This window comes from Heteronotia binoei, chromosome 15 (assembly GCF_032191835.1).
Source record: "Heteronotia binoei isolate CCM8104 ecotype False Entrance Well chromosome 15, APGP_CSIRO_Hbin_v1, whole genome shotgun sequence".
Lineage (NCBI taxonomy): Eukaryota > Metazoa > Chordata > Lepidosauria > Squamata > Gekkonidae > Heteronotia > Heteronotia binoei.
Genome location: NC_083237.1, coordinates 66348501 through 66371911, shown reverse-complemented (window position 1 = coordinate 66371911; position 23411 = coordinate 66348501). Strand labels below are relative to the sequence as shown.

The 23411-nt window shown below is 48.7% G+C and overlaps 1 protein-coding gene across 1 annotated transcript; it reads left to right on the top strand.

Moving 5' to 3' along the window:
- The first annotated feature begins 10630 nt into the window (after window positions 1-10630).
- LOC132584076 (glucose-6-phosphatase catalytic subunit 1-like) lies at window positions 10631-21464 on the top strand. Its single transcript, XM_060255869.1, has 5 exons — window positions 10631-11143; window positions 11738-11847; window positions 17840-17945; window positions 19029-19144; window positions 19955-21464. The coding sequence occupies exons 1-5, from the start codon at window positions 10914-10916 to the stop codon at window positions 20464-20466; spliced, it is 1074 nt and encodes a 357-aa protein (XP_060111852.1). The 5' UTR covers window positions 10631-10913; the 3' UTR covers window positions 20467-21464.
- Window positions 21465-23411: the final 1947 nt, after the last annotated feature.

Genomic DNA, 23411 nt, shown 5'->3' with positions numbered 1-23411 from the left:
ATATGAACCAACCCTCATTAAGGTAAGGGGTTTCACTCAGGCCAGGCCGTGTGGTCATGTGCAGCCTTCCCCTCTCTTGTCCTATGACTACAGCCTTTGGACACTTCTCTGGCCATTGCCCATAGACTTCCAAGTCCAGCTTGGCAACTTAAGGGAGGAAATGCTATTTGTTATTAAGGATCCTGAGTCTGGAACACAATGCTGAGGCCTCTACAGTACCTGCACCTGGATCATCCCACCCCAGTTCCCACTCCTGTTCCCACCCCTGCATCACCACCCAGTTGCCTTCTAGTTGAGGGTATTTCTGATGCAGACATCTTGTTTGCATTCCAGTCTGGCTGGGTGGGGCTGTTTGCTTCAAGGGTAGAACTTTGCCTAGAAGCGCAGGAATTCATCACCCACAGTGGGATGGTTCAGACATTAGGGTTCCAAGTTCCGGGTTGGGGAATATCTGGGGATTCTAGGGGTGGAGCCTGAGGAGGGTGGGGCTTCAAGGGGGAATAATGCCATAGGGTCCACTTTCCAAAATGGCCATTTTCTCCAGGTAATCTCTTGTTACCTGCAGATCAGTTGTAATTCCAGGAGATCTCCAGCTATCTCTTGGAGTTTGTAGAATCTTTCAGGCTCAAGTGCCATGTTCTACTGGAGAAAGTTTTTCTTCCAGACGTTTCGTTCTCAGCTGCGGAGAACATCCTCAGTGGCGTTGCAGCTGGAGCAGGCACTCTGACCTTCTTGGCTGCTGTGCATTGAGTGAGGCCAGGGCTGCTGGAGAGCTGCTATTTCTAGGCTGGAGGGGGTGTGGTGAGAGGGCAATTGGTTTGTGGATGTGCCCATTGTTTGGTGGGGCTTCCTGGAAGGGTGGTGATAAGGAAACTGGCTGTGGAATGTGGCCATTGTTCTGTGTTGATTGCTGGGAGGGTTGGAAGGGGTGTGAAGATAAGGAAGATGGTTGTTGATTGTGCTGATTGTTCTCTGGAATGTGCTGGTTGTTCTGTGACCTTCTGCAATTTGTAGTCTGTAGGGTGTTTTGCTGAGCTAGATACCAAGAATGGTGGATGGAAATGCCTTCTTCCTTTCTATTAAAGTTGGCAATCCTAGAACAGGGTGTGTCCCAATATCATAGATGGCCAGCCGCCACAGCCAGCTGCAAGTCTTGTCCCAGGTCAGACAGTGTGACTTCCAAACAGCTGAACTTTGGGGGAATTTGTCACTCTTTGTTGGTGAACAAGAGGCTGGATGCCAAGGGATCATGAAAGCAGGCTTTTGCCAACAAACCCTTGACCTCCCTGTTGCTCGCCGTAAGACCAAACCGCATCATGTGCCAAGATGTGGTGCTGGAAGACTTGAAGGCTGAATGCTCCACAGGGAATATCAGTGGAGCCAGCTGGCTGCTGGGCTTAGTAGGACAAAGGTTGGCCAAGGGGAGGAACTCTAAGCCCAGAGCCTGCTTCCCTGAGGTTGTTTCTGCACCTGTCATTTCGTTCACTTCTTCCACGCTTCTCTGTTGCCGTTTATATTTTGTTCTGCCTTTCCTTCCACTTTCACCTCACATGCCTGTTGGCTTTTGTTTTTCTTCTGCATTCCTTTTTGCCCATTCAGCTTGCCGTTTGCTGCATCCCCAGCTTTTCTGGGTCTGTTTTTACCATAGACTTCCCTCTCGCTCTGCTTTCTAGTTGAGTGTATTTCTGATGCAGACGTCTTGTTTATTATCTGGAATATTTCTTTTTAGTATTTTAAAGTTGATTGATCTGTGTTAGTCTTTGTATGTTGTGACCCACCCCGAACCCATGTGCAGAGAGAGGGGGAAATAAATTAAAACGAATAAAATTATTCCATGGATACCGCATCATCACCCAGTTCCCACTCCTGTTCCCACCCCTGCATCACCACCCAGTGCCTACCTCTTCCCACCCCTTTTTGTTCTCCTACACTGCAAAGGCTGTGGTTTGTGGTTTGCTGTTACTCAGACTCTATGCCTTCCTCCTTTCCATTCCCAGGCCACATGTTGCGATGGAAGTGGCATGGCATACCGGGCTATGTCAGGGAGGACCCTCTGTGGGCCAGGTGGAGCAGCAACTCCCTCCCATCGACCTTGCGGCAGCCCTTACCCAGGGGCCCAAACATGAGAACTGGAGGAGCCATGATGGAGGGCCATCCCAACCCAGGGAAAGGCTACCTTCTCTCGCCTCAAGTGAGCACTCTTCCCCTCCAGCCTCCCCTCCTGCTCTCCCCACTCTGCTCCGCAAGCTCTGCCCAGAGCGAGCTCCTTTCTCTCTCCTGTGCTTCCAGGCAAAGAGTGCACACACACACACAAACACACACACACACAGATCAGCACTAAACCTGAAAATTATCAGTATTTGCTGTCGTTCCCAAATCCCAGTATCAGCATAGGGTTGCCAAGTCCAATTCAAGAAATATCTGGGGACTTTGGGGGTGGAGCCAGGAGACATTAGGGGCGGAGCCAGGAGCAAGGGTGTGACAAGCACAATTGAACTCCAAAGGGAGTTCTGGTTATCACATTTAAAGGGACGGCACACCTTTTCAATTCCTTCTTTCCATAGGAAATAATGGATAGGGGCGCCTTCTTTTGGGGCTCATAGAATTGGATCCCCTGGTCCAATCTTTTTGAAACTTGGGGGGTATTTTGGGGAGAGGCGCTAGATGCTATACTGAAAATTTGGTGCCTCTACCCCAAAAAACAGCCCCCCCCCCCAGAGCCCCAGATACCCGCGGTTCAATTCTCTATTATTTTCTATGGGAATAAATTTCCATAGGGAATAATAGAGTTTCCGGGAGACATTTCCCTCCCCTCCCCCCGCTTTCTGATGACCTTGAAGCGGGGGGAGGGCCTCCAAACCGGGGGATCCCCTGCCCCCACCTGGGGATTGGCAACCCTATATCAGCATGATACCAAAGTTTGGGAAATGTTACTGGCTTGCCAAATTTATTCAGCTCAGTTGTGTGTGTGTGTGTGTGTGTGTGTGTACACTCTATATCAGCATCTGTCATGATCCTTGGCCTAGGGAGGCCTGCCTAGGAGTTACACCTCCCAGGATCCCTTCTGTTCTTCTGTCTGGGTGGCAGGGTTTTGGAGGGAAACCAGCCCAGAGAGGGGTGTGACCTGGGAGGAGAGCATAAAAAAGGTCAAGCACAGGCAAAGGGTGTTCTTTCCTGGAGAGGCTGCAGGCAGAGAAAGGCTGCTCTCTGGAACAGGCAGTAGAAAGATCTCTCACCCAAGGGTGGTGGTGAGTATTAGAGTAGGGACTGTATAGCTAAACCCATCAGGGCTTTTGTTTATTTGCACCAACCTTTACTGTTTCATATTGACTATAGCACTAAATCTTTATCGCCCACTTATTGTTTTAGAGCACTAATAATAAACTCCTTTTTGTTGTTATACTGCCTGGGTTCTCACGTCTCCTTGTATTTATTAGTAATTAAGTATTTATTAATAAGGAAGACAAGAGTGGTTGGGTGCTCTGGGCTCTTCATACAGACCCTTACCAGAGTGGTGGTAGCCAGTAGAAGGCCCTACTAAGCCCTTGCATCCGATGTGGAACGTTCTGTTGACATCTGGTTGCACCCGGTGCATGCTAGGAGCAACAGTTGAAGTCATCCAGTGAATGTGGTTTCTGGAGCAGATCTGGGCTTCCTCGAGCCTAGGCTTCCCAATCCCCAGGTCCCAGCAGGGGATCCCCCGGTTTTACAGGCTTCCCCCCTCCCCCAGCCAGCTGGCCAGCGGGGGGAGCCCCGCCCCCACAGCCATCATGCACCTCCATGAACGATTCCCATAGGGAATGATGGGGAATTGATCTGCAGGTTATCGGGGGCTCTGGGGGGGGCTGTTTTTGGAGGTAGAGGCGCCAAATTTTCAGTATAGCATCTAGTGCCTCTCCCCAAAATACCTCCCATGTTTCAAAAGGATTGGACCAGGGGGTCCAATTCTATGAGCCCCAAAAGAAGGTGCCCCTATCCTTCATTATTTTCTATGGAAGGAAGGTATTTTAAAAGGTGTGCTATCCCTTTAAATGTGATGGCCAGAACTCTCTTGGAGTTCAATTATGCTTGTCACACCCTTGTTCCTGGCTCTGCCTCAAAGTCTCCTGGCTCCACCCCCAAAGTCTCCTGGCTCCACCCCCAAAGTCCCCAGATATTTCTTGAATTGGACGTGGCAACCCTACTCGAGCCACCCTTTGTTCTTTGTCATTGTCCAAAGCAGAAACCTGCTCTTAGGAGCCATGGGAGGGGGTGGGGCTCCAGTAAGTCAGATGTCTGAAGAGCAGGCTCCTCTTGCACTTTCTGCAGGTCCTGTTTCTCTACATATCTGGAAGCTGCATGGTTTTGCCCAGATTCTATCACGAGACTTCTTAAGTGGGTTCAAAAAAATGAAGACACTTGTAGCAAACACTGGTAGCATCCATATGCATGGCCAGCCCTTACCAGACTAATGAAAAACGAAAGTTACAAAGCAGTTATAGGCAGTTTTTTGTGGGAAAAGCCCAACAGGAACTTATTTGCATATCAGGTCACACCCCTAATGTCACCATTGTTTTGCACAGGGCTTTTTTGTAGAAAAAGCCCAGCAGGAACTCATTTGCATATTAAGTCACACTCTGACAGCAAGCCAACTGGAACGGCATTCCTGGTGTTCTTGCTCCAAAAAAGCCCTGGTTATAGGTTACAGGTTAACGACCAATGCACAGCAGCCAAGAAGGTCTGAGCGCCTGCTCCGGCTGCAACGCCACTGAGGATGTTCTCCGCAGCTGGGAACGAAACGTCTGGAAGGAAAACTTTCTCCAGTAGAACACGGCACTTGATCCCGAAAGATTCTACAAACCCTAATGACCTATTACTGTTCCCGTTTAAAATACCCTCCTGCCTAAAAGTCTCTGGGATTATTTTCTTGGGCCTCAGTGTTACTACCCATCAAGGTCACATCCAAGCTGTGCAGACCTCTTCCGTTGGTCCCTATCACTGTTGCTAAGAGAGACCAGATTAGGCTGCATTCCCACTGCTGTTTCACAATGCAGTGGCCGTCTTTCATGGACTCAAAGTATACCAAGCATAATATGGATAAAATGAATAACCATTAAATTCAATAGTTAGTGGTTTTATATATGTGTGTTATGAGTTACTACAGCGGAACATACCTTAGGATAACATAACAGCCAATACTTAATAAGCAATGACAATCACAGAATCATAGAGTTAGAAGGGACCTCCATGGCCATCTAGTCCAACCCCCTGCACGATGCAGGAAACCCACAAACACCTCCCCCTAAATTCACAGAATCTTCATCGCTGTCAGAGGGCCCTCTAGCCTCTGTTTAAAAACCTCCGAGGAAGGAGAGCCCACCACCTCCTGAGGAAGCCTGTTCCACTGAGGAACTGCTCTAACGGTCAGGAATCATAGAATCATACAGTTGGAAGGGACCTCCAGAGTCATCTAGTCCAACCCCCTGCACAATGCAGGAAACTCACAAACACCTCCCCCTAAATTCACAGGATCCTCTTGCTGTCAGATGGCTATCTAGCCTCTGTTGAAAAACCTCCAAGGAAGGAGAGCCCACCACCTGCAGAGGAAACCTGTTCCAGTAAGGAACCGCTCTAACGGTCAGGAAGTTCTTCCTAATGTTGAGCCGGAAACCCTTTTGATTTAATTTCAACCCATTGGTTCTGGTCCTACCTTCTGGGACCACAGAATACTGCTAAAGAATCCAACAGGCTGTTAACCAGCAACCATGGAGCAAATTACTGTCAGGGACTTGTTCCTGACAGTAGGCACAAACTCACTTTCCCCCTGTGGGTGGCTCCATTGTGCTCTTTTATGACTGTCATGGTGCCACCCACACCCACTTAATTATTAGACACACTAAAATAAATTCAAGTGGGCAGCTGTGTCGGTCTGAAGCAGCAAAACAACATTTGAGTCTAGTGGTACCTTTAAGACCAACCAAGTTTTATTCAAGGAATAAGCTTATGTGTGCAGGTATGCATTGTATCTGAAGAAATATGCGTGCACATGAAAGGTTATACCTTGAATAAAACTTTGTTGGTCTTAGAGGTGCCACTGGACTCAGATTTTGTTGCACTAAAATAAAATTAAACACTTGTGGCAATTATTTAGCTTGTGCCTGCTCCATTTACTTCATTTGGTCTTAGCGGGCAGCCGTGTTGGTCTGAAGAAGTTTGGTCTTGCGGGACTCTTCCGAGTGGATTGAGCCAAAAATATCAGGGACTGCAGAGAGTGCAAAAGGAACCCGATCTTCAAACATCTGACTTACTGGAGCTTCCTAAGATCAAGTTTCTGCTTTGGACAGTGACATAGAGCAAGCGATGCACAGCAGAGTGTCGCAGAGTGGCTGATTTTGGACCTTTCTAGATTTTGGTTCCACGTCCGCAATGTCCTGTCCTTTGGGGACATGGCCGCTGCCTACGCAGACTGTGGTGGGTCAAGGACCCCTAGCTTGGACTTTCATTGCTGAGCAGAGATAAGCTGGACATTTTCACTGGCTAGCCACAAATCATTAACCCCACTCTGTTCCAGTGGCATTGAGTGTGGACAACATAGGAGGAGACAGTCAGTTTGGATGCCAAAGCCTGTGGTTTGATCAGCACTTCTAGGAACACAAGAAGAACAAACAGCACCAGTGATAAAGAGGGAAAAGCCACCCATTTTCTTCAGGAGGGGAACTTGGATTCGGAGAAATGGCGACAGGCATTGCATGCATGCTGCCCAGAAGGAGCAGAGGACTTGGCTAAAATACATTCCCCTTGCCCTTCCAGCTTCTCGACTCCAGGGCTCCAGCACACCTATCTGCCCTACACACAGTCCTGACCTGATCTCAGTTTCCCCTGTGTGTTTCCGGGGGATTGTCCTTCACATGTCCTATTGCCAGTTCTGGGTTGGGGATTTGGAGGTGGGGCTTAAGAAGGGTGAAGAACCTGGCTGACGCCCTTCAAGCTACCTCAAAGACGTTGCCGTGGTCCACAAAACCACAGCCTTCATTTATGCTGCCCGTCCTCCTGCAGCCTGTTACCGACCCCCCAACCATGGCCCCTACTCTGGAAGCTATCCCTTCACCGGTGTCCCAGATGAGTCTGCCCCACACAGGACACCTACTTCCCAGGGGCTTTGCTTCAGCTATCCCTTCACCGGTGCCCCAGATGAGCCTGCCCCGCACGGGACACCTACTTCCCAGGGGCCTTTGCTTCAGCCTTGACCTCAGCCTGGTGGAATCAGCTCCCCTTGGAGATCCAGGCCCTCACCGAACTGTTACTTTTTCGTAGGGCCTGTAAAACTGAGCTATTCCGCCCGGCCTTTAGTTGAAGAAGCGGGTGTCCTGCTTTATCGGCCGTTCCTTCCATCGGCCAGCCCTATGCTGCAGTAACATCCCTGAATATTAAACTACCTCTTTACTGTGCCAGATTCTTAATCTATATAACATGTGCCTAACTGAACCACCACCTGTAACTGTTTATGATCAAATTGTATTGTTTTATTGATATTATATGTTTTAATTGTTATCTGCCCTGAGCCCTTTTTGGGATAGGGTGGAATATAAATAGTCTAAATAAATAAAATAAATAAAGTTTGAGGAGGGAAGGTCTCTGTGGGGTATAATGCCATCTGTCCAAAGCTGCCATTTTCCCTCTGTGCTCTGGAGGTCATTTGTAATTCTGGGAGATCTCCAGTCTTCACCTGCACATTGGCAACCCTACTCACTTCCATTCCCTACACAGCCAGATGAAGCAATCTCCCCCTCCCTCCCAACCAGGTGCTCACACAGGTCGCAGCATAGCTAAACTTATGCAAGGATCTGATTTCGGGTTGCCAATCCCCAGGTGGGAGCAGGGGATCCCCCAGTTTAGAATCACAGAGTTGGAAGAGACCTCCAGGGTCATCTAGCCCACCCCCCTGCACAATGCAGGAAACTCACAAATACCTCCCCCTAAATTCACAGGATCCTCATTGCTGTCAGATGGCCATCTAGTTTCTGTTTAAAAACCTCCAAGGAAAGAGAGCCCACCACCTCCCGAGGAAGCCTGTTCCACTGAGAAACTGCTCTAAGAGTCAGGAAGTTCTTCCTAATGTTGAGCCGGAGACTCTACTGATTCAATTTCAACCCATTGGTTCCGGTCCTGCTTTCTGGGGCCGCAGAAAACAATTCCACACCATCCTCTATATGGCAGCTCTTCAAGTACTTGAAGATAGTGATCATATCACTGCTCAGCCACCTTCTCTCCAGGCTAAACATCCCCAGCTCTTTCAACCTTTCTTCATAGGACTCCCAGCCCTCCTGAACCCCCTTCTTCCTAAGTATTTCTGACCAAGGGACTCTTGAGACTCTTGAAGAGTCTGTTCGTCACTTCTTGACATTTTCACTAAAGGAATGGTGATTATTTCCTTTATTTTCAGAATTAACCTTTTTTTCCTAATGCAGCAAAAAAAACCCCACATCAAAACCCTCCAAAATGTAGTCAAACCTGCTTTGCAAAAGTTGTTAGCATATATGTGGCCTGAATAATCTGCAAATGACCACCCCTAAACAGCCCTACAGAGTGCCATAGTCTGATCTCTTCAGCTGCTCAAGCAGCTACACTTGATAATTCTTGCTGAGGGCATGATCTATGAAGTTTCACCAGACTGATTCAAGTCAGTTGAGTCAGCATTGACTCTCTGGACCATTTGCAGGCTGCATGATAGAAACTATTTAACATGAATTGAACGGGAGCCAAGAAAGGCAAAGCCCATCTGGAGACATGGGAGCTTAAAGAAGCCTTGAGTTGAGCCTTTTGCAAGAACTTCAGGTCTCATTCTCTTCCACAGTTTAGGAATCCGTCTTTTTTTTCCCCCAGAGAGATACAGCCGGGAAGCAAACTGAAAAGGTCTTAGATCCAGTGCCAAGGGATGTACAGGTGTACAAAGAAGGCAAGCTGTGTTATCTGTTATTAAGAAGAGATGCTCAGACTGATGACCTGATTCAGGATGGTGCAAAGCCAGGGAGCCTGCAAAGCTCTCTCTGCTTGGTGAACAGTCAAACTGTTCAGGGAGGTTCAGCACAAGGGTCAAGTCATGCACATCGGGACAAAAAGCCCTAAACACAAATGATGGACTGTTACAAGCATTTAGGGGAGGGACGGGGCTCAGTGGTAGAGCATCTGCTGGGGAAGCAGAAGGTCCCAGGTTCAATCCCTGGCATCTCCAAAAAAGGGTCCAGGCAAGTAGGCGTGAAAATCCTCAGCTTGAGACCCTGGAGAGCCATGAATGGGGCTGTGGCTCAGTGGTGGAGCATCTGCTTGGTAAGCAGAAGGTCCCAGGTTCAATCCCTGGCATCTCCAAAAAAGGGTCCAGGCAAATAGGTGTGAAAAACCTCAGCTTGAGACCCTGGAGAGCCATGAATGGGGCTGTGGCTCAGTGCTAGAGCATCTGCTTGGGAAGCAGAAGGTCCCAGGTTCAATCCCCGGCATCTCCAAAAAAGGGTCCAGGCAAATAGGTGTGAAAAACCTCAGCTTGAGACCCTGGAGAGCCGCTGCCAGTCTGAGAAGACAATACTGACTTTGATGGACCGAGGGTTTGATTCAGTATAAGGCAGCTTCATATGTTCATTTCAGAGAGGGAGAAGTGAAAAATGCCATCCTAGAGCCATTCTCCAAAGCATCCATTTTCTCCAGGGAAAATAGTCTCTGTAGTCTGGAAATGAGCTATAATTACAGTAGATTCTCAGGTCCCTCCCTGAGGCTGGCAGCCTTATACTGGACCCTCAGACCTGAGAAATTTAGAGTGATCATGCCGCCATGAAGAGAAGGGACAATCCCATCCCCATCTTCCACCTTGCTCCCCAAATCTTTGCAGGCCCCGCTGTTGTTGATCTGTTTAAATGTCCGCTAATTTTAATGAAGTTTAAATAGAATTGCTGCAGCTGACATTGACTGGGGTGGGTGGGAGGAAAGGTAACTAGGTTGCCATTCCACGCTATTTTAAAATGGAGAGCCAGTTTGGTGTAATGGTTAAGTGTGCGGACTCTTATCTGGGAGAACCGGGTTTGATTCCCCACTCCTCCAATTGCAGCTGCTGGAATGGCCTTGGGTCAGCCAGAGCTCTGGCAGAGGTTGTCCTTGAAAGGGCAGCTGCTGGGAGAGCCCTCTCCAGCCTCACCCACCTCACAGGGTGTCTGTTGTGGGGGGGGGGAAGGTGAAGGAGATTGTGAGCCGCTCTGAGAGTCTTCAGAGTGGAGGGCGGGATATAAATCCAATATCTTCATCTACCTCACAGGGTGTCTGTTGTGGGGGAGGGAGGTAAAGGAGATTGTGAGCCGCTCTGAGACTCTTCGGAGTGGAGGGCGGGATATAAATCCAATATCTTCATCTACCCACAGTGTGTCTGTTGTGGGGGAGGAAGGGAAAGGAGATTGTGAGCTGCTCTGAGACTCTTCGGAGTGGAGGGCGGGATATAAATCCAATATCTTCTTCTTCTTCTAAAATCTGGAAAGTTTGCACCATATAACAAGTTGCACATCACTCCAAACGGGAATCTGCACACAGAAAAAAAAAACACAACCTAATGATGCTTGTTTTGGGTTTGTTTTTTTTTCTTACTGGGATGGGACGTAATGTTTACCTGACTGTGTCACTGCACAGAGATAACACCACCACCATGATGGCATCAGGCTATTTTTGAGGGCTTATTTGTCCCCTTACATAAATGGCTCTAAACTTGTTTGTCCCAAGCTGGTTGGGGGAAGCACCTTTGATCAGTAGGTGTTTTGTGACCAAAGTGATTTTGGGTCCAAAGCTCAACTTGCTGCACACAATAGGGGATAAAAGGCTGTGTGTGTGAGAAAGAGAGAGAGCTTGGGGAGGTGTAGTGTGGTTTAGTTTCAGCGCAGATCAAAACGGTCACTGGCTGAATGGCAGCTGGCATGGACCTCCTTCACCACTCAGGGATCCAAGCCACCCACTACCTCCAAGCAAGTTACCCGGGGTCCAAAGACTGGTTCCTCTTTGTCTCCTTTGCCGCTGACCTCCGAAACACCTTCTTCGTCCTCTTCCCTATCTGGTTCCACCTCTGTGAAGCCGTGGGCATCAAACTCATCTGGGTGGCTGTGATTGGCGACTGGCTGAACCTTGTCTTCAAGTGGTGAGTGGTTTGCCCACTCAATAGGCCTTTTGTGTTGGTTCCAGGTTGCAGCCCCAGAACTCACTTTAATGCCCAGAACCTCGTTTGCAGGAGAGAATGCCTCTGGCACATGAAGAGTCCAGGCCTTCCCCACTTAAGTCACCAGCTAGCTCCTGGTTATTTGGGATCAGGAAGGAAGGTCTTCCAACTTGCTCTCCTCAGCCTCAGCCTCTTTTCATTTTTACAAATGAACCACTGCAGGAATGGCCAAATCATGCAGCCTATTCCAGCTGCTTCTTGGAGTATCTAGATCAGCCCCTAGGATGGCCTGAATGAAACCAGATCTCCTTCTCCCCCAAGGTGTCTCCCTCTCCCTGTTTCCTTCATCCACCCTGAAAATTCAATCCAGGCAGGTGGTCTGTTTTCCTGGGTCTAAGGGAGGGAAGGTCCTCCTTTGTCCTTTACTGCCTCTGAGATGGCCTCTGGGAGAAATGAAGATTTATTTCTTAGCAGAAGACTCCATGGAAAGAAATGGTGGATTCTCTTTCCTCCCTTTTTTTGGCTGCAGCCACCTCTGTTCCTTGGGGAAGTCCCTAAATGTCCTTCTTCCTGCAGGATCTTATTTGGACAGAGACCCTACTGGTGGGTGCACGAGACTGGTTTTTACCACAACACCTCCGCCCCTTCCATCCAGCAGTTCCCCGTGACCTGTGAGACCGGCCCAGGTGAGACACCAAAGCAGGTTGGGCAGAGATAGGTCCAGAAAATGAGGCTTCAAGGGAAGCAGAATCTGGAGGGAGGAAACCCTAATCCCGGAACCATGGAGTCAGATTTGGGATCCATCTAACCCAGTCCTGTGTTTTAGGATTCAGAAAGACCTGGAGATTAGAGGGTGGGTCTTAAGGAGTGGGGGGATGTCTGTAGGGTTTCAGGTCATAAAGTTCGTGTTCCAAAGCAGCCATTTCCTTCAGGAGAAGCAGAATAAATATTTGAAGTCAATAAATAAGATCAGTTAACCTAAGAACGTAAGAGCGCTGCTGGATCAGGCCAGTGGTCCGTCTAGTCCAGCCTTCTGTCTCACACAGCAGCCCGCCTCTGGATTGCCAACAACAGGGCAGAGAGGCCAAGCCTTTCCCTGGAACTGCGATTTGGGGAGTCGAAGCTCACTTCATCAGAAGGGACTCACCCAAGCTTGTCTCGGAACAGGGGCGCCGTCTGCATTGGTGTGTGTGTGTGTGTGTGTGTGTGTGTGTGTGTGTGTGCAAATTTCGACCTGGGGCGCTGGAAACCGCAGAGCAAGGGAGGCTGCCACCTCCCGCCCCGGCGACTATTGACATCCCATGGGCTTTCTGAGCCCTCCCCCCTTCCCTGCGGCTTCCCAGCTGGCCAGGAAAGGGGCGCCGCACAGCCTGGGACAGGGCCTCCGGCGCGGCGGCTCCCGTGAGTGTGGGGCTCGCCGTTGGCGCAGGGAGAGCAGCCCCTTTCTTAGCGAGGGGAAGCACCAGGGGGAGGAAGCCTTGCTCCTTGTCGCGCAGCTCCTTGGGAATCCACCCCCGCGCCCTGCAACCTGCGCAGCAAAAGTCCGCGCGCCCCTCGCCTTGGCGGTCCCGCTCGAGCCAAAGGCGTCTTGCAAAGACTCCCCCAGGAGCGCGCAGAGCTTCCCAAGAGCAAAGCCAGCCCCAAGCTGCCGCACAAAGGAGGAGGAGGAGGCCTGGCCTCCGAGTGGGCGGAGGAGCGGCTCTGCTTTTAGCCGGGACTGGAAGACGGAGAAGGGAGGGGGAAGCAGGCCACAAAAGCTCTCCCCCGGAGCTCTGCGCCGGCAGGGAACTGAGCGCAGGAGGAAGGAGAAAGCGTGGAGGAATGGGGCATCTGCAAACGGCCGCTACACTGTGCAGTGGTCCAGTTTCCAATTTCAGGTCAGCATAGGGGTAGCACCTAAACACCTCGTTTCTTTAAATGGAACTAAGTCCTCAGGGCCAGATGAATTGCACCCAAGGGTTCGAAAAGAGCTTGCGGATGTACTTTCTGAGCCTCTGGCTATTATTTTTGAGAATTCTTGGAGAACAGGCGAGGTGCCGGAAGAGTGGAGGCGGGTGAATGTTGTCCCCATCTTCAAGAAGGGAAAAAAAGATGATCCGGGTAACTACCGACCGTCAGCTTGTTGTCTATACCTGGGAAAATTTTAGAACAAATCATCAAACAGTTGGTCCTGGAATATTTAGAAAGAATGCATGTGATTACTAAGACCCAGCATGAGTTTCTCAAGAACAAGTCATGTCAGACTAACCTCATCTTTTTTTTTTTTTAGAAAGTGACTACCTTGCTGTAGACATCTTTTATCTTGATTTTGATAAGGTTCCACATACTACCCTTTTGATAAGGTTCCACATACTATCCTTGTTGACAAGTTGGTAAAATGTGGTTTGGATCCTGTTACTGTTAGGTGGGTCTGTAACTGGTTGATAGATCGCACCCAAAAAGTGCTTGTGGATGGTTCCTCATCCTCTTGGAGAGGAGTGACAAGTGGAGTGTCTCAAGGATCTGTCCTGGGACCTCTTTTGTTCAACATCTTTATCAATGAACATATGAAGCTGCCTTATACTGAATCAGACCCTGGGTCCATCAAAGTCAGTATTGTCTTCTCAGACTGGCAGCAGCTCTCCAGGGTCTCCAGCTGAGGTTTTTCACACCTATTTGCCTGGACCCTTTTTTCGAGATGCCAGGGATTGAACCTGGGACCTTCTGCTTCCCAAGCAGATGCTCTACCACTGAGCCACCGTCCCTCCCCAAATGATTTGGATGAAGGAATAGAGGGAATGCTTATTACATTTGCAGATGATATGAAATTGGGAGGGGTTGCAAACACAGAAGAAGACAGAAACAGGATACAGGATGACCTTGACAGGCTGGAAAACTGGGCTAAAATGAATGTTAACAGGGATAAATGTAAAGTTCTGAATTTAGGTAGGAAAAATCCAATGCATGGTTATAGGATGGGGGAGACTTGTCTTAGCAGTAGTATGTGCAACAAGGATCTAGGGGTCTTAGTGGATCATATGCTGAACATGAGTCAACAGTGTGATGCAGTGGCTAAGAAGGCAAATGCAATTTGGGGCTTTATCAACAGACGTATAGTGTCCAGATCATGTGATGTGATGGTATTGCTTTGCTCTGCTCTGGTAAGACCTCAGCTGGAGTATTGTGTTCAGTTTTGGGCACCACATTTTAAGAAGGATATAGACAAGCTGGAACGGGTCCAGAGGAGGGTGACGAAGATGTTGAGGGGTCTGGAGACCAAGTCCTATGAGGAAAGGTTGAAGGAGCTGGGGATGTTTAGCCTGGAGAGGATGCGACTGAGCGGTGATAGGATCACCATCTTCAAGTACTTGAAGGGTTGTCCTATAGAGGATGGTGTGGAATTGTTTTCTGTGGCCCCAGAAGGTAGGACCAGAACCAATGGGTTGAAATTAAATCAAAAGAATTTGCAACTCAACATTAGGCAGAACTTCCTGACCGTTAGAGCGATTCCTCAGTGGAACAGGCTTTCTCTGGAGGTGGTGGGCTCTCCTTCCTTGGAGGTTTTTAAACAGAGGCTAGATGGCCATCTGACAGCAATGAAGATCCTGTGAATTTCGAGGGAGGTGTTTGTGAGTTTCCTGCATTGTGCAGGGGTTGGACTAGATGACCTTAGAGGTCCCTTCCAACTCTGTGATTCTATGAATAAATACGGATCCTTGTGGGACCCTGCTGCTTGCTTCCTTCCATTGTGAGAAGAACTATCCCTTTTGTCTTGCTCTTTGCTTCCTCTCATTTAACCAGTTTTGAATCCATAAGAGAACCTTTCCTCTTATCACATGACTGCTGTGCTTACCCAAGAGTTTTTGGTGAGGTATCTTGTCAAAAGCCTTTTGAAAGTCTAAGTATAGAATGCCTATAGGAGTCACCAGTTGTCTATATGCTTAGATCCAAGTGGGCAGCGTGTTGGTCTGAAGCAGTCTGAAGCAAATGCAAGACTGTGATCAGGCAGGCAAAAAGGGACTATGAGGAGCATATTTCAAAAAACATAAAGACCAACAATAACATTTCTTCAAATATATTAGAAGCAGGAAGCTTCCATTATCTGAGCTTCTAGGATTGTAGTTTTAAATAGCCTCCAATCCTAGAAGCTCAGATAAAATATATACCACAAGTTAGGAAAGGCACAAAACAGATATAAGAAAAGGCCTGCATGGTTAACAAACAAAGTAATGGAAGCTGCAAAAGGTAAGAAGGACTCCTTTAAGCGGTGAAAAGCTAGTCCAAGTGAGATTAATAAAAGGGAACACAGGCTGTGGCAAATCAAATTCAAGACTGTGATCAGGCAGGCAAAAAGGGACTATGAGGAGCATATTGCAAAAAACATAAAGACCAATAATAAAAATTTCTTCAAATATATTAGAAACAGGAAACCAGCCAGGGAGGCAGTGGGGCCCTTGGATGACCAAGGGGGTAAAAGGATTACTGAAGGAGGATAGGGTGATGGCTGAGAAGCTGAATGCTTTTTTTGCCTCCATCTTCACTGTGAAAGATGAGAAGGGTTTGCCCACTCCAGAACCACTAATTTTGGAAGGGGTGTTGAAAGACCTGAGTCAAATTGAGGTGACAAGAGAGGAGGTCCTGCAACTGATTGACGAATTAAAAACTAATAAGTCACCAGGTCCGGATGGCATACATCCAAGAGTTCTGAAAGAACTCAAAGTTGAACTTGTGGATCTCCTGACAAAAATATGTAATCTTTCATTGAAATCTACCTCCATTCCTGAGGACTGGGAGGTGGCAAATGTCACCCCCATCTTTAAAAAGGGTTCCAGAAGAGATCCATGAAATTACAGGCCAGTCAGTCTGACTTCAATACTGGGAAAGTTGGTAGAAAGCATTAGGCACATTGATGAGCACAAGTTATTGAGGAATACTCAGCAGGGGTTCTGTAAGGGAAGATCTTGCCTCACTAACCTGTTGCATTTCTTTGAGGGGGTGAACAAACATGCGGACAAAGGGGACCCAATAGATGTTGTTTACTTTGACTTCCAGAAAGCTTTTGATAAAGTTCCTCATCAAAGGCTCCTTAGTAAGCTTGAGAGTCATGGAGTAAAAGGACAGGTCCTCTTGTGAATTAAAAACTGGCTAATTAATAGGAAGCAGAGAATGAGTATAAATGGACAGTCTTCGCTGTGGAGGACGGTAAGCAGTGGGGTGCCACAAGGCTCAGTACTGGGTGCCATGCTCTTTAACTTGTTCATAAATGATTTGGAGTTGGGAGTAAGCAGTAAAGTGGCCAAGTTTGCAGATGACACTAAATTGGTCAGGGTGGTGAGAACCAGAGAGGATTGTGTGGCACTCCAAAGGGAACTGTTGAGGCTGGGTGAGTGGGCATCAACATGGCAGATGAGGTTCAATGTGGCCAAGTGCAAAGTAATGCACATTGGGGTCAAAAATCCCAACTACAAATACAAGTTGATTGGTTGTGAACTGGCAGAGACTGACCAAGAGAGAGATCTTGGGGTCGTGGTAGATAACTCACTGAAAATGTCAAGACAGTGTGTGATTGCAATAAAAAAGGCCAATGCCATGCTGGGAATTATTAGGAAGGGAATTGAAAACAAATCAGCCAGTATCATAATGCCCCTGCATAAATCGATGGTGCAGCCTCATTTGGAATACTGTGTACAATTTTGGTCACCGCACCTCAAAAAGGATATTATAACATTGGAAAAAATGAAGAAAAGGGTAACTAGAATGATTAAAGGTTTGGAACACTTTCCCTATGAAGAAAGGTTAAAACGTTTGGGACTCTTTAGCTTGGAGAAACGTTGATTGCGGGGTGACATGATAGAGGTTTACAAGATTATGCATGGGATGGAGAAAGTAGAGAAAGAAGTACTTTTCTCCCTTTCTCACAATACAAGAACTCATGAGCATTCAATGAAATTGCTGAGCAGTCAGGTTAAAACAGATAAAAGGAAGTACTTCTTCACCCAAAGGGTGATTAACATGTGGAATTCACTGCCACAGGAGGTGGTGGCGGCTACAAGCATAGCCAGCTTTAAGAGGGGATTGGATAAACATATGGAGCAGAGGTCCATCAGTGGCCATTAGCCACAGTATAGATATAGATATATCTATACATGTGTGTGCGTGTGTGTATATGTATGTATGTATGTGTGTGTATACACACACACACATATTGGCCACTCTGTGACACAGAGTGTTGGACTGGATGGGCCATTGGCCTGATCCAACATGGCTTCTCTTATGTTCTTATGTGACACAGAGTGTTGGACTGGATGGGCCATTGGCCTGATCCAACATGACTTCTCTTATGTTCTTATTTTAATTCCTGGAGATTTGGGGATTCCTGAGCCTGGGGAGGGGAGGAGGCCATAAAATCCACCCTCCAGCCCAGCCATTTTTGGAGGCCAGATGTAAATCTGGGAGATCTCCAAGTCCCATCTGGAGGCTGGCAGTCCTACTCTGGTAAGCCTCCAGTGGGAAAGCCGTCAACATCTGAAAGGACTTCAGGCTCTCAGAACTGCTTTCTGCCCATGCCCAGGTGCCATTCTGTAGCAAGTCTGCAGGGCCATGGTAACTCAACTTAGCTGCTTTTGTTCATACGATGATGAGATCCTTCTGGCAAGACCTTTGGGGCCAACAATAACCTTCACTTTCTCCTCACTGTAGGAAGCCCCTCTGGACATGCAATGGGTTCCGCTGGCGTGTACTATGTGACCATCACAGCCATCCTCTCCATTGCCCTGGGGAACAAACCACCATCCTGGAAACATCGGCAAGTAGTAACATCCACAGATGCACTGGGAGCTGGCTGGGGCAGTGGTGGGAAAGAAGACACACCCCCCCCTCACATATCGTGACACAAAACCTGGCAGTTCTTGCTCCAGGTGGCAGCCAGAGCTGGAGAGAAAGCAAAATCGGCTGCCCAAGATGGCTGTCGGTACCTTGGGAGGGAATTCCACTTCTCTTTGTTTTGAGAGCAGGGCTGCCAGCTCTGGATGGGGATTTTGAGGGAGGAGCCCAGGGAAGGCAGGGCTGGGGGGGAATGGACCTCAGTGGGCTATAATGGCCGACAGTCCACTCTCCAAAGCAGCCATTTTGTCCAGGGGAACTGATCTGGGTTGCCTAGGAGACCGCAAGGAGCCCCCCAGAGGTTGGCCACCCTGTTTGGCAGTGAAACAGCAACACCTCACAGGGCTGCATCCAGACGATGTTTTCCATGAACCTTTTGCAATTGCTTCCTTTCCCTTTTTAATCAATGGATGAGTGCTACTCCTGAAAATAAAAAGGCAGAAAAACCACTTGACATTTGGGGACAGGGTCCAGACTGACCGCCAAGCCAGAGTTTGATTCATTGGCCAGTGTCTCTGACATCTCAGTGGCAAAGCCAGGAGGGAAAGCATCCCATGGTGGATCACAGTTGTCCTCACCCAGCATGTCAGCAGACCAGAACCTGGAGTCTCCCCAAAGGCACAAATCACACAGAAGCTGAGTTTTGTCACATCCTTGAGCTCTTGACCGCGGCCGACAGAGGAGGCTGCTTTGTGTCTTGCTAGCAGGATTGCCAGGTCCCCCTTGGCAGTGAGGGGGGGCTAGGGTTTGGGAACTGGAGACTTGGGGGAGGACAGAGGCCTCAGTGGGGCACAATGCCAGAGAGTCCACACTCCAAAGTATCCATTTTCTCCAGAGGAATGGATCCTTGTAGGCTGGAGTTGCACTTCCTTGGGATCCCTGGGGCCCACCAGGAGGTTGGCATCCCTGCTTGCTGGCATGTTCAGGAGAGGCCTGACAGAAAGATGTGCCAGGTGTCTACCCACCCAGTCTCTGCTCTCACCGTGCTCTTCTTCTCCCTTGGCAGCTTCCTGCAGGCAGTGCTGTGGGCTGCATTCTGGGCCATCCAAGCCTGCGTCTGCCTCTCTCGTGTCTTCCTCGCTGCCCATTTCCCTCACCAAGTCATTGCAGGCGTCATTTCAGGTTGGTTCATCTCCCGTCAGTTTTTCTCTCCCTCTGATGCTGCCCTGGCAGAGCCCCTGACTGAGGGCTCATCCCTCGGCTTCCATTTCCTCCCGGGTTCCTGCTGCCGCCCTCCCCCCTGCAGAACTTGGCTTCCAGAATGCAGCTTCTCGTGAGATGCAGAAAACAAGCTCGGTCTTGGCTATGGGTCCAGTTGCCAGGTGCAGACTGGGAAATACCTGGAGGTTTTGGGGGCGGAGCCTGAGGAGGGCAGGGTTCGCAGAGGGGAGAGACTTCAGCAGGGTCTACAGAGCCCACCTTCCAGAGCAGCCATTTTTTCCAGGCGAACTGACCTCTGTCACCTGGATATTAATTGTAATTCTAGGAGCTCTCCAGCTGCCACCTGGAGGTTGGCAACTCTAGCTATGGGCCAATGGGAGCAAGCTCCAAAATGACGTTAGGGGAGCTGCCGTGTACAGCTGCTGGGCTTGTGGAAGCTGCAAATGCTCTCGGAGCAAATGCTCACACATTTTTGTCTTAGCTCAGGAAGGATGGCGCCAGAGCACACTAGTTTATGCAGTAGCTAAATCACTCTCTCACAACTTCAAGGCCAGTAACTCACAAAGTAGACTTTTTGCTCACAGGACTCCACAGCTTAGAGGGAGCATTGCTCACAGGGAGGGGAAGGGAGAGGAGATTGTGGGGGAGGAGGAGGGAGAGGAGATTGTAAGCCGCTCTTCAGGGAGTGAAGGCTGGGGTATAAATCCAGCCTCCTCCTCCAGCTGGGAGCATGACTCTTTTGACACCTTTGCCTCTCGCTCCCCATGCCAGGCATGTTGGTCGCTGCATCTTTCCAGCGTATACACTCCATCTACAATGCCACCCTGCAGAGATACATGGCCACGACACTCTTCCTCTTCTCCTTTGCCTTGGGTTTCTACCTGCTGCTCAAGATTCTGGGTGTGGACCTCCTGTGGACCTTGGAGAAGGCCAAGAGGTGGTGTGAGAACCCAGAGTGGGTCCACCTTGACACCACGCCTTTTGCTGGCCTCTTACGCAACTTGGGCATCCTCTTTGGACTAGGCCTGGCACTCAACTCCCCAATGTACCTGGAGAGCTGCAGAGGGAAGCAAGGGCAGCGGCGGAGTTTTCGGCTGAGCTGCATGGCTGCTTCGCTCCTGATCTTGCATCTTTTTGACTCTTTCAAGCCTCCGGCCAAGGTGGAGCTGCTTTTCTACCTGCTATCTTTCTGCAAGAGCGCTGCTGTGCCCCTGGCAGCAGCTGCCCTCATCCCGTACTGTGTCTCCCAGGTGTTCAGCCAGAAGAAGAAGAAAGCTGTGTAGCCAGGGGACACTGGGCTCTCCCAGCAAGGGAAGACTGGCTTGAGGGCAGGACCTCTCAGGCCAAAGGATGAGGTTCTCCTCTCGTTCAGGGCCTCACAGGATTCAGGGTGAGGCTGGTCTGTGTCTCCTAATCAGTCCAAGAAGCGGAGCTTTTGCCTGCCCTTCACAACAAGCGAGGTTGCCAGGTCCCCCCTGGTCACTGCTGGGGGGAGTAGGGTTTCCAGCTGTAGGCTGGGAAACTCCTTGAGATCTGGGGCTAGAGCCTCAGTGGGGGTATAGTGCCATAGATTCCATGCTTGAAAGCATACATTTTCTCCAGGGGAACTATCTCTGTAGTCTGGAAATGAGTTATGATTTCAGGAGATCCCCAGGACCCACCTGCAGGCTAGCCTGCCTATAGGATCTGGAGAGCTATACCTGTGCTCTGGGTTTGCTCCATAGCAGTCAGTTGCCCACCTCATTCTCCCAGTGGAAGCAATGGGGCTCTTTGTTTGAGGGCCTGCTGGGACCTTACAACTGGGGTGAGAGGCTTGTCTTCTGAGCCACGTCCTGTCTTCTGGAAGGTTCCACACTGGGGCAGTAAGGACATGATGCTTCTTGGCCATCACCCATGCAGCCACAATTCTTTCCAGTATTGCTCATCTCTCTGGGGGGCACCTCTTGGATACAAATAGGCTGTGACCACCTGGCCTATCCTTGCAAGGTGGCTGACACTGCGAAGGCCCAGGATTTGCCCACAAGCCAGAACTGGTTGGTTTTCATCTTTAATACCCTTTACAGCTGGGTATTTGTAAATGTAAATGTGTAAAATATCTATGTGTAAATGTGTAAAATATCAGTGTAGAAGTACAGAAATATGGTGTGCCTCTGCGCACCATATTTCTATACTTTTACATAGATTTTTTTTTTATGAATAAAGCATGGTCTGTTCTGTTAAACGGTCAGTTTTCTTTTGAAACCTTTCTAAATTATTAAACGCTGTGTTTATTTTAAAAGTTCCCCAGAAGACTGTTGTGTTTTTCCGCTTCATCTTTTCTAATTCACCATAAGTTTGTCTGAGAAATCGCTCTTCGCGGCTTTTGCTTTTAGTTTGGCATTATTACTGAAACGCTCTTTCCTGGTTCTGCCTGGAGAATTGTGTGACCAAGGAACACAGCAGGCTGGGAAATTGCATCAGATGTGGAGGGCGGGATCTGGGGAGGGCAGTTTGGAGATGAGAGGGGCTTCCGCAGTGCCACAGAGTCCACCTTCCAGAGGAACTAAACGATGCTGTCTGGAGATCGGTGGTAATTCCAGGGGATCTCCAGACCCCACCTGGAGGCTGGCAATCTTACTGCCACCCCTTCATAGCACATGCTGTCTAGAGAACCAGTTTGGTGCAGTAGTTAAGTGCATGGACTCTTATCTGGGAGGACCGGGCTTGATTCCCCACTCCTCCACTTGCACCTGCTGGAATAACAACAACAACAACAACAAATTTTATTTGTATCCCGCCCTCCCCGCCGGAGCAGGCTCAGGGCGGCTAACAACATGGTTCAGAGTTAAATTATACAAGTAAATAAAACTACATTAAACATTATCAGCATTTAGTTAAAATCTGGTTAAGCTTTAAAATTAAATTAGTTAATTTTTAAAAGTGCTAGTGCTAGTGGGTCAGCCATAGCTCTAATAGAGAGCCAGTTTGGTGTAGTGGTTAAGTGCGCGGACTCTTATCTGGGAGAACCGGGTTTGATTCCCCTCTCCTCCACTTGCACCTGCTGGCATGGCCTTGGGTCAGCCATAGCTCTAATAGAGAGCCAGTTTGGTGTAGTGGTTAAGTGCGCGGACTCTTATCTGGGAGAACCGAGTTTGATTCCCCACTCCTCCACTTGCACCTGCTGAATGGCCCTGGGTCAGCCAGAGCTCTTGCAGGAGTTGTCCTTAAAAGGGCAGCTGCTGTGAGAGCCCTCTCAGCCCCACCCACCTCACAGGTTGTCTGTTGGGGAAGGAGAAGATAAAGGATACTGTAAGCCGCTCTGAGTCTCTGATTCAGAGAGAAGGGCGTGGTATAAATCTGCAGTTTTCTTCTTCTTCTAAATGTCTGCTGGGTCTTTTTTGAAAAAAGACAAGTGAGGATATCATAGAATCACAGAGTTGGAAAAGGCCATGGAGGCCATCTAGTCCAGGGGTGTTGAACCCACTTGTTATGAGGGCCGGCTCTGACATAAATGAGACCTTGTCGGGCTGGGCCATGTCGGGTTGGGCTGGGCCATGTGTGTACCTCTTTAAGATTAGGTAGCAGAGATATAAATTTTATAAAGAACACAGACAAATATATATATATATATATATATATATATATATATATATATATATATATATATATATATATATATATATATATATATATATATATATATATATATATATATATATATATATATATATATTTAAAAATTTAAAACATGCTTAAAAAGTTAGCACTTGTTGGTCTTAAAGATGCTTTCTTTGTATTTCTCCCACGGGATCCAGGGAGCTCGGCAAAGGAAGCTCTGGCTCTTTCCTTCCTTCCCCAGGGGATTGGGAGAGGGGAGGAGCCTCAGCCAATAGAAGGAAGAAAGGCTTGGCTCAGTAGCTCTGCTGTGCAACTGAGAGAGCCTGGCAAAGCAAGCTATTCCTCCCCCGCTTCCTCCCTAAGGGAGGAGCCTCAGCCAATGGAGAAAATAGAGGTTTTGCTCTGTAGCTCCTGTGCAACTGAGCAAGCCTTGCAAAGCGAGCTGTTATGCATAAGGAAGCAAGGGAGAGGGTATGGAGCTCCTAATTCGGCCCCCAAACTGCATGTTTGACACCCCTGATCTAGTCGAAGCCCCTGCAGGATCAGAACATCCCTGACCTGTGTTCATTTAGCTGCTGAGCTCACCACCCTCTTAGGAGCTAATTTGGTGCTACCAAGGCCTAACAACATG